Below are 11,172 nucleotides of genomic sequence, written 5' to 3'. Positions count from 1 at the left end.
ATACAAGTAATTCTTCAACAAAAGATATACAGAAATCACATCTGTAATCTTGACTAAGTAGTGTTGGTAGCTAGCTAAATTGGTAGCTAGCTAAGTTGGTAGCTAGCTGAGTTGATAGCTAGCTAATGTTTTTCAGCATTTGCAGGCTGATTACTCACTACTAACAATAGGGAAAAGGAAAAAACTTTGTATTCTTGACTATAGTGTTGGTAGCTAGCTAAGTTAGTAGCTAGATAATGTTTTTCTTTATTTTCAGTTTGATTACTCCTACTAACCATAGGAAAAAGGAAACATTGTATACTTCATCATTTGGTCCTCCTCAGAGTGTTGGTAGCTATCTAATGTTTCTAATTTCTTTATTCAGGCTGATTACTTCATAAACGGCTGACAATGGGAAAAAGGAAACATTGTAACACAGCTGAAGTGCCTCCAAAGAGGATTAGATCGATAACATGTATTTTACATGTCTCAACTTCTGAGTATGGTAATTTTATCATGCTCGGCAAATGCAAGGGGGGGGCAAGCGAGAAGCTATCGTATCTACACAGTGTTCATGATATGAGACTCTGCGAAACAGCCACCTCAATTTGTGACCAAATACCATTGACGTTAGAAGGCTTGCCTTTGGATAAAACTGGCTATCATCAAACCTGCTACAAAACCTTCACAGGGAAATTGGATCGTTTAAAAGTGTCAAAGGCTTCTACATCTGGTGCATCATCGTCATCGATAAATGACTCCCACCTACGCCATCCCAAATGTCTCTCAAGTCAAACTGAAGGGGCTCGGTGTTCTTTCTTGTTCCCAAATCAGTGTATCTTCTGTGACAAAACAACAACCAAGTTCAAGGGGAAGACTGAAGAGCTAAAAAAGTTTCAGAGTTGGAAACACAAAGAACCAGCCTGGAAAGTTATCGAACCTAGGGCACAGGAATTGAAGAAAGAGGATCTTTATCGCAAGGTGCAGGGCAAGGACCTCTTTGCTATGGAAGCTCAGTATCATCCAATATGCAGAAATAACTTCAACAATGAGTACCAAAACCATGAGCGTGGAAGGAAGAGAGGAAAAAAGGCAGCAGACAACATTGACAGCCCGCAGGCCCGGAAAATGGCAGCACATGACAAGTCCTATTGTGTAGTAAAGGATTACATTCTTAGGAATGTGGTTGAACACAAAGAAGTCGTCCAGCTAAGATCCATGTGCAACTTGTACAGGAAGACACTGGAAGGTGAAGGTTTTCCTAATCCTGAATACCGCAGTGAGAAATTGGCAAGACGTTTACAAGGAGACAAAGACATATCTTGTGAACTCACATTCTCAAAGGTACCACACCATGGTTGTCTTGAGTTGAACCTTATATACAGCTCAAGCATTACTGTAGATGAAGCAGTTAAATGTGCGTACAAACTTGGAACATCTGATCAACTACAAGAAGCAGCACTCACCCTCAATTCTCACATTAAAAAGGCATTCAAAGAGTCAAAGGAGCTACTATGGCCCCCAACTGCACAGGAGCTGGATGCTGTGAAAATGGATGAACTGCTCCCAGAGCATCTTGTACAATTTCTGAGCTCAGTGGTGACTGGGACACTTGATGAAGAAAAGTGTGAGAAGACGCAGAGGCTGGTCTATTCGATTACATAAGATGTGTGTCGAGCAGCAACTAACAGCAAGTGGAAACTCCCAAAGCACATCCTCCTGTGTGCCACACTTCGGCACCTCTATCGAAGCAAACAGGTGAGTGATCAGCTAACTTATTGTTTATGAGGTCCTACATTGTCATTGCTCAACTATGCTTCATACAGGTATTTGATATTGATAAAAAAAAACATGTGTTTCATAACCATCCTTTCACGACTAGGACACTCGGAGACATATGACTTCAGTATGGAACTTGAGACAGCCATGGCGAAGGCTTTTGATGAGATGTCCACCAACCTGACTCCTCAAATCATCACTGGCGAGGGAAACACTGTTTTTCACAGCGAGTGGAACAACCTGAACAGAATCACCACCAACGTTCATGGTTCAAATGTGGTAAACAGCGCCGGGGGAATCATGATTCAAGAAGTGAAGGAGAGCCATGTGAGCACCAAGAAAAGGACCCTTCCTCTCTATGACAGGTCATCCAAGATGAGAAGCCTTAAGATCACGCCTCCCGAGACGCTGCCAGAGCTGGCATTCAAAAGAGTTGGCATTCAAAAGAGTTGGCCCCAAATTCCCCAAGAATGCCAACTTTACCCCTCCTGCTGAGAACCAAGTGTCATATAATGCCTCAATGTTGCAGTACAACACCCACCTCCTCAGCAGATGGTTGAGGAGCCAGGGCAAGCAGCAAGTGCCTGGATTTGGTGGTTTTATTTCAAGCACGGGGAAAGTGCCTCCTAGGAAATCTACCATCGACTTTTACACCCCCATCAACCAGCCCATTACAGACAACGCAGTAGTGTATGAGCTACTCAAGAGATCCGAGGCAGCAACTGAGGAGGTTGGACAGCCATACACCAACACGTTTGACCTGGGAGTCGCCATGAAAGCCTGTCCTATAGTATGGAAGTACGAGGAGGTATTCAGTAAGCATGTGAACCTCATTGGCAAGTTCCACACAGCCATGAATTACATGGGCAGACTCACTGGGCGCAAGTGTCTTGGAGCTGGCTACGCCGAGATCCTCATAGAAGCTGGCCTCGCAAACAGTGGTTGCCTGAAAAATATCCTGAGCGGGAAGTCATATGCCAAGGCTCTCTTCAGTCTGAAGGCGGTCACAGAGGCACTCGAACGGTTGCTGTTCAATGTTTTTCTAGAGGAGGAGAAACCAGACATCCCATATGAGATCCTCTTCAACCTCATCCACTCTTGCACTTCTGAGAGCCTCAACTCCACTCTGAAGGATCCCACACTGCTCAAGCTGATTGGTGACTACCTCCAATACCAAGACAAGGTACGCAGGGGCCACCTGGGCAAAACGGGCATGTTCTGGCTCTCCATGATGGATCATGCAAGGCTGGTCTTTATGATGGATTTTGCTGTGAAAACCAACAATTTCGAGCTGTTCCATCACTGCAACGGCGCCATGGCAGATCTCTTCTTTGCGTATGATGGCCACAACTACGCCAGGTAATCTATGCACTCATTCCCTGAATACTCAATATAAAAATAAGTGGGAGCTTATTGTAGTTGTTGTAATAAACTTTAATTGTCATTAATTTCCTACAGGTACCTTACCTGGTTTGAGGCCTTTCTCACATCGACCTCTCCCATCCTGGTGCTCTTGATTACATCAAGCTTGGAGCTATAGCTGTTGCACGATCATTGATCCCAGGGGCTCTCGCAGCAGTGGACAAGACCATGGTGGAGACATTCATGAGGTTTGCTAAGACTTCAGGTATGTCAGTTTGTGGACACAAACATAGTCACCTATATTTAATTTCCATGTTCATGTTGGTTGTGACGCTAAAATTCAGACTTCTCCCTCTCTACATTGCAGGTGGTCTACTAGGTCTCTTCAACAACTGTGGCGCATACCAGAAATGGTGCCGCACAACCTCTGCCCGCGCTCAGCTCTATGAGCTTACTCTTGAGATGTGTGGCATGATTGACGACACTGAGATGCCGAAAGCAGGCAAGCACCGTGAGCTGGAGCCTGCCCAAATCAAAAAGTCTGAATTAGCGGTGCAGAGCGTCATCTCTGCCATCAATGGCTTCACAAACCCCTGGAGAATCCCAGACAAAAGTCGACTGTACTCCCTCGCATCTGGAGCTCCCATCGATCTAGAGGTTGAGGCTGACGTGCTGCGGGCCGAGGCTGCAGGCAGGGCTGCCAAGGAGCAGTTCATCCAAGAGCGCTTCATTTCCAAGAGGAAAGACTTCTTTGATCGCCTCAAGAAACTTACGCTCAAGACAATGGATTACTGCAGCAAGAGGGTCAAACTTACATCTGCGCAGGGGAAGGTGGATATTGATTTTACTTATATCATTTGCATATTTCATTACACAAAAACATTATTCAGAAAGGAATGAAACCGTAAAACTCTGTTGTATTTATGCCTTCCTCATTTCCTTATTTTCCATTCCAGCTCTTTGTGTACAAGGAGCAGAGCAACTTCGCCTTTCAGCTGCTCGTTAAGTCGCAGATTATGGAGATGCCCATCAACCTTGAGGAACTCATGCGGTATCCCCTCTCACCTGTTCCTCATGCCCTTGGCTCTCCGGATGGCTATTTTGCTAAAACCAACAAGGCCACTATCCTTCACCATCTGCTGCAGGACAGGGACGAAGACGTACCTTACCCCAATGATGCCCTCTTCATACAGGATGGCAACGCTCTCTTCCACATGATGTCCAACCTCCCACCGACCTTCGGAGGGATTTGCATGCAGCTCCTGGACCAAATGGTTGCCAAGCACCATTTTGTGTTCTCTCCAGATTGCTACCAGCCAGATTCCATCAAAGCCCAGGAGAGGCTCAGACGTGGCTCTTCTGAGAAGCGCATAATTGATGGTCCAAACACCCGGAGGCCCTATGACTTTAAGTCATTCCTTGGCAATGAGCTTAACAAGAAGTAGCTATGTGACCTGCTTCTCAGGGTCTGGGGGAGCAATGAGGCAGCATCCCGGATTGAGAAGAGCATGAAAGCAGTGGTGTGTGTTGACGGAAGATCTAATGACCTAACATCAACAAATGGAAAAGTACGTTGACAGAAAAAGCGTGACACACACATGCAATTTTGCAGACCATAATTGGGCTCTTAATACATACGATAAAAACTGCATAACTTAAAATGTTCATTTGTTAAAATATGTAGTAGTATTCATTTACTTTGTTTGATTGTTACAGGTCCAGACTTCTGAGATCTATGAACTGCGATCCAACCAGGAGGAGACAGACAGCCGGATTGTCCTGTACCTCCACCAGGCTGTCAAATGGGGGTACAAGTCCAGTGTGGTGAGGACACCTGACACAGACATCCTGATGATCCTCCTCTACCATGCCAGCAGGATCAACCTCTCCATCTACCTTGACCACGGCTCTGGCAAACATTGCACACTGATAAATGTGACAGAACTGTCGGAATCACTGGGCCCTGACTACTGTAGCACACTGCTGGGATTCTACGTCTTTACTGGGGAGGACTGTACCAGCGCTTTTAAAGGCAAAGGCAAGGTGAATCCCCTGAAGAAGCTGGAGAAGACTCCTAAACTCCACAAAGCTTTCAGGCAGCTTGGTGCAGACTGGATGGTCACTGATGAGCTTCAAGAGGAGATGGAGAGCTTCACATGCATTATGTATGGCCAAGCACGGATGACATCAGTTGACACAGTACGGGTGAAAATGATGAGAAAGATGGTCGGCGCTGACAAAGTCCTGGACTCTAAGTCAAAAGTAGACCTGGAACGCCTGCCTCCCCCCAAGGTCTGTCTCATTCCACATGTCCAGCGAGCCAACTACAGAGTCGCCTTCTATAAGAGAGCAGACAAGGCAATAATCGAGAGCCCAAAACCACATGATCCAGGCATGGGCTGGGAGAAGACAGGAGAAGAGGAGGTGTTGGAACCGGTCTGGGCAATTGGACCCATCCTCCCTCCTTCTCTTTTGAGGTACTGGCTCAGAGAGCACACAGCTCTTGACAAGGTGACCGATTACGCCAACAATAACTTGTCTGTGGGTGAAGTGGATGGAGAGTATGAGCATGAGGATGAAGAGCTGGAGATGGAAGAAATTGAATTAGAAGATCTCTTCAGTGACGATGAGGATGATGAGTAGTTCAGCAAGTTGGTAGTGACATGAAAAGGTAAATGTATTCATTGTTTAAGTTGTAATTATATCACACTTTACATAATCTTTCATGCTTGATTTTGGTGCAATAAAGAGTTAAAAATAAACCCAACAAGATTTTATTTAATCATTTCATTTAAAGGATTAGAGAAAAACTGATTGTGAACATATATTCACCCTATGTGTTGAAAAGGTAGTTGGTCATACACAAATGTTTGGTCATTTCTTGCTGTTTTTGTCCAGAAATACAGTCAAAATGTTGTCAAATGTCAACAATAACCATCCCATTGAATTCCTAGGATCAAAATTGTGTGGGAAAATTTATTAATTTCGCTCTGTAAGTTGTCTATTTCAAAAGTTATGCCTCTTCTACATTATATTTTCATTTTTCGATTTTTGGGTTTGGTGCTATACAGGGTTAAAATTAGCCTTTGGCACATTATTTCAGCTTGGTACCCAATATAATCTTAAAATAAACACTTGGAGGATTGAAAAAAAACTGATTGTCAACAAATATTCACTCTATGCGTTTGAAAAATAAAAAAGTAGTTGGTCAGACACACATTTGTTGCATTTTTTTGCTGTTTTTGTCCAGAAATACAGTCAAAATGTTGTCAAATGTCAAAAATAACCATTCCATTGAATTTGGGTCAGAATTGTATGGAAAAATGTATTCATTTGTCTCTGTATGTTGTTTACTTCAAAGGTTATGCCTCTTGCTACATCAAATTGTAATGTTTCGGTTTTGGGTTAGGTGCAATAAAGAGTTAAAAATGGAGCCTTTCGGTCATTATTTCAGCTTGGCACCTGGCAGATTCTGAAAGTAGACACTTTAAGGATTAAGAAAAATCAGGTGGCATAACAAATTCCGAGGGGTGCGCGTGGACCCCTATCTCTAGACTAAACATATTGAGCAAGGAAATACAATGTGAAACCTGTTATACAAGGACACTACAAACGAAATATTTATATCAGTGTAATTAGAGTTGTCAAATTATATCGCAAATTGATAACGTCTTCTATTATTATTTTTTTAATTAAAAAGTTAGCTTTAAAATATGTATTTTTGAAACAAGCGTTACAGGTTTTATATTGTTTTGCATGTCATTCCACGCGAGACACACGGTGGCGCCAAACGGCAACTACTGCAAGGCCGCACCTTAAAATGGTCACTGACCAATCAACAAGCTTGGAACGTCTGCAACAACCAAACAATGTACGCGTTCTACCAATCAGTCTCCGCGTGGCACAGGATCATAACTACAACCTCTTCCTGGTTGACAATGCTGCGTATGGATGCTAAATATATTGAATACAAAGCTATAAATCAGTAAAAATCGTTTTCTATAACATCTGCAGTTGAGCGGATACTTTCGCGATGGGTTTACTAACGATTTTAAAGAAGATGAAGCAGAAGGAGCGGGAGATGAGGCTGCTGATGCTGTATCCTTTCTGTAACTAGCTTAGCTGGGAACAAGGTAGCATACATGTATGTATAGCAACGTGAATATTTTAACTTTATTGGTGTCAACAACTTAAAATCGTGGACAGCAAATCATATCAGTGTGTGATACAACAGGATAACGGTTGTGTGTTTGTGAGGTTTGTTTTGCGCATTTTGTGCTGTATCATGGTACCTTGCTAGCACTGTTAAGTTAACTAAATGTGGGTGAATGATAGTTAAAGTCCTATTCATTCATTCATTAAAATTAATATTTAACAGTGAGGTGTATGTGAGAGGGTTGTTTCTTTAACCTGGTGCGTGCAGAGGTCTGGATAACGCGGGGAAGACGACCATCCTGAAGAAGTTTAATGGAGAAGACGTGAGCACCATCTCCCCGACGCTGGGCTTCAACATCAAAACACTGGAACACAAAGGGTAACACGCGCACACATCCATGCGCACACACAGTGGGCCTTATCATAAATAAGCTATAGCATATGACGCACTTTCCACCTGACATACAGCACGGTTTCTCTCTATAGGCAGTTTTTCACATGTGTACATATTTAATTAAATGCTGGAATAACTGAACATGGGACCACTTTTTCTCTATATTCACTATTAAATTGTAAGAAAAGACCGTAGTTGCATGACTTAAAGCACATACTGCAGCTGACCTTAGAAAAGTGTCGCCATGCTATGAATTGGGACTTACTGAATCTATGTATGGCATGGCATACCAAAGCATGGTGATGTGGCTATTGAAACACTGGGAGGATATGCTATGATAACAACTGTTTGTATCACTATTACATACTTGTGGTTATATATGAAAGTTAAGATTAAAGATATGCACAGTAAAACATTCTTGATTTTGACTTTTAAGAAAGATAACATGTTTGTATGTATTCTGATAATTGCCCAAAGTACCAGGCATTTTCTTTACCTTTTTACTTTAAGCATTCACATATGTTTCCAAGACAGGAACAGGATACATTACCAGGCTGTATTTCTCCAGTCTACATCACAATTTCCTCTCTCTGTGTTTTCTAGGTTTAAACTGAATATTTGGGATGTAGGTGGACAGAAGTCGCTGCGCTCCTACTGGAGGAACTACTTTGAGAGCACAGATGGACTGGTGTGGGTGGTGGACAGCGCAGACAGACTCAGACTGGAGGACTGCAGAAAGGAGCTCAGTTCACTGCTGCTGGAGGAGGTACAGACCAACACACATACAACAGTTTCAAAAGAAACTGCAAGAGTCCTAAAACCTGGAAATGAGTCAGCATTTTAGCAAGCACAGCCCCAAACTATGAGGCATGACAGTAAATAGCTGTCTTTTTATTCTTGCAGTTTGTAGCTGAAAACCACGTTGCTGTTTAACCTCTGTATCAATATTATATTACTCTATTTTTGTGTCCTATCCATGCAGAGGTTAGCTGGTGCAACGCTGCTAGTGTTTGCCAACAAACAGGACTTACCAGGAGCCCTGTCAAAAGAGGCAATACAAGAGGTGAGACTTATTCCAGATTAATGTTTTCACTTTAAGTAATAACCAGGGTGTCCGTGGGGTCTTAAAAAGTAGAAAATAGCGAAAACTAAGGCTATTAAATGGCATTTTCCAAGGTATTACATTTTGTAGCTTGTTTTCAATAAGTATATAAATTGTCGAAAGAGGTTGTATTATACAGTGTGCCTGAATGTAATCATTGCGTAGGTGTGTAGTGTGATCCTGTGTAGTTTATTTATGGCATCCCATTCAGTGTGCGAAAAAGTACACGTCCCACCGTCCGGGACGTGTTATTTACAATATCGGACAAGTAGATCTTTCAATTGACTTGTCCGGCGGACAAGTGACGTTTTTCGGCCTGATTTATTGACAAATTATTGATACATTCAGTTTACAAAAGGCAGAACTCATTCGCAAATTGTACGTGTCCGCCATTGTTTGTTTAGAAGTGTTAGTTTCGGTTCTGCTTGTCGATTCCTAAGGAAATGCATCTCGCCGCTTTCTGTACAGTTAGACGGGGCGGGAAGTGTAGCACAGTGGCAGGGTTGGGAAGCAAAACACGGTTCCGAGTAGGAACAAATAACAATTGTCCGGTACCGGGATTAATAAGAGTTGTGAGGACAGGAGGCGAGGCCGAGCCCCGCGGACTGCAGCTCTCTCTATGCTCCGTATCAGCTGATCGCTGCACGGTGCAGCTCAGCGTCTCTCTCTCTCTCTCTACACACAGCGGATCCGCTGCCCGATTAACAGCCTCATCTTTGTCAAACTTTCTTATTTTCTTTCTCTAACACACAATGAAGGTTATTAAGCGTTTTAACTCCTATGTTGTTAATATTGACCACCATTTCCTTTATGAAGTAAAGCAACCTCCCTGTCTGTGTCCTCACATCCCCGGACCCCCAGACTCAGAGGAGCACAGGGATGTCAGTATTGTTTATGAAGCAGGGTATAGAAAGTACATTATTGAAATGAAAATACTATTTATTTACTTTTACAAACAGTGAGCAGCTGCAGCATGTGTATTGCAGGACATGTGTAAGCGTATTTGAGTTGTAGAAAAGCGCTAGGCCTATACATCTAATGTGTCATTATTATTATTATTATTAGGTTATGTCCTATGTGTTGGACATGTGTGGTTGGACTCTGTCTCACAGGCAGGTTGCAGTGTAACATCAGAGGAGACTGGGCCAATTGTACATTCTCAAACTGCACCACTTAGAACTAACTAAACAATGCAGAGATTATTTTTATATAAATTGTATTCAATAACCGTAAGAAATGCAACAGTATGAAGTGATTTGTAAATAGGAATACAGATTTGACTTAATCTTTTCATAAATATATTTTTCTCCCAGTTTGACTTATTTTTACCCTCTCAAAGAACCGAAAATAACCAGAATCGTTCAAATCCAAACGATACCCAACCCTATGTGTGATGCAGTAAAATCTTACCGCTCACTTACGTTAGCGGTGTCGTAAAAACCGTGGGAAAATGTAAAATACGATGACGAATAAGAAGATTCCAGTGGCCCCAATTTTTGTCCATTCTGGACAAGTGAAAAATGTATTCGGACAAGTAAATTGCCAAACTCACTTGTCCATGGACAAGTACTCTCTAAAAACTTTTTCTCACACTGCCATTGGGTTTGACGTCATCTGAACAGGACATCGCACGCTCACTGCTTGATAGCGCGCGAAGGTCCGTTTACGCCGGTTGTTAAACAACATCGTTATGGGGAAATGCAAGTTTGCGTCCACATTTTTGGAAGATAAGGAGGAAGGACAATCAATACTGTATATAGTAAAGTGTGTCGCAAACGGTTAAAACTCAAAGTGGCGATGAGGTCTTAAAATGTATGGAAAGGCTCTTAAAAAAGTATTACATTTGAATTCAGGATTCCTGCATATACCCGATAAATGTATTTTCATTGTTGCTGCATCAAATTCCTCCTGTCTGATGTTGCTGTGTTTCCCTGCAGGCTCTGGCCCTGGATGACATCAAAAGCCATCACTGGTGCATCATTGGTTGCAGTGCAGTAACAGGAAAGAATTTGTTAGCTGGAGTGGACTGGTTATTAGATGATATCGCTGCAAGGATCTTCACCACTGACTGAGATTGTCCCGATTTCTTTATTAACAGCTGCCTCGTGTTTAAGGGGTGACACGACTCGTTTCATCGGACTACAGTTATCTATCCATAGTTCAAGAAAACACCAGGATTATTTTTTGGACAGTTGTGGACACCACGTCTTAGTTTAAGAGATCTAGGGTTTAAATTTGTCAAAGACAACCTAATACAAGTTTGTTTACAGCATGCCATGTATATTCACTGACATGAACCTTCTCCCAGTTGCTCTCGTACCTTGCATTAGTGTTCTAATCAATTGAAATGCCTTTTTGAATAAATATTGAAAGGAAATCAAGCTGCTTCTACAGTAATTTA

General features: G+C 42.5%; 4 protein-coding genes across 4 annotated transcripts; all 4 read left to right on the top strand.

Annotated features, from left to right (window-relative positions):
• Positions 1-1,633: 1,633 nt before the first annotated feature.
• On the top strand, positions 1,634-3,350 carry LOC117563173. Its single transcript, XM_034195665.1, has 3 exons — positions 1,634-1,737; positions 1,862-3,117; positions 3,217-3,350. Exons 2-3 carry the CDS (start codon positions 2,279-2,281, stop codon positions 3,296-3,298), a joined length of 921 nt encoding a protein of 306 aa, XP_034051556.1. The 5' UTR covers positions 1,634-1,737; positions 1,862-2,278; the 3' UTR covers positions 3,299-3,350.
• Positions 3,351-3,355: 5 nt separating this feature from the next.
• Positions 3,356-4,589, top strand: LOC117563092. The gene is made up of 3 exons (XM_034241288.1): positions 3,356-3,385; positions 3,488-3,951; positions 4,077-4,589. The coding sequence occupies exons 1-3, from the start codon at positions 3,364-3,366 to the stop codon at positions 4,563-4,565; spliced, it is 975 nt and encodes a 324-aa protein (XP_034097179.1). The 5' UTR covers positions 3,356-3,363; the 3' UTR covers positions 4,566-4,589.
• A 9-nt stretch (positions 4,590-4,598) lies between these two features.
• Positions 4,599-5,796, top strand: LOC117563022. The gene is made up of 2 exons (XM_034241182.1): positions 4,599-4,688; positions 4,837-5,796. Exons 1-2 carry the CDS (start codon positions 4,629-4,631, stop codon positions 5,761-5,763), a joined length of 987 nt encoding a protein of 328 aa, XP_034097073.1. The 5' UTR covers positions 4,599-4,628; the 3' UTR covers positions 5,764-5,796.
• A 1,135-nt stretch (positions 5,797-6,931) lies between these two features.
• On the top strand, positions 6,932-11,152 carry arl2 (ADP-ribosylation factor-like 2). Its single transcript, XM_034222312.1, has 5 exons — positions 6,932-7,218; positions 7,544-7,654; positions 8,273-8,435; positions 8,652-8,732; positions 10,709-11,152. The coding sequence occupies exons 1-5, from the start codon at positions 7,154-7,156 to the stop codon at positions 10,841-10,843; spliced, it is 555 nt and encodes a 184-aa protein (XP_034078203.1). The 5' UTR covers positions 6,932-7,153; the 3' UTR covers positions 10,844-11,152.
• Positions 11,153-11,172: the final 20 nt, after the last annotated feature.

The sequence above is a fragment of the Gymnodraco acuticeps genome, unplaced genomic scaffold (assembly GCF_902827175.1).
Source record: "Gymnodraco acuticeps unplaced genomic scaffold, fGymAcu1.1, whole genome shotgun sequence".
Lineage (NCBI taxonomy): Eukaryota > Metazoa > Chordata > Actinopteri > Perciformes > Bathydraconidae > Gymnodraco > Gymnodraco acuticeps.
The sequence above is the reverse complement of the archived record's forward strand: the minus strand, read 5'-3'. Positions and strand labels throughout refer to the sequence as shown.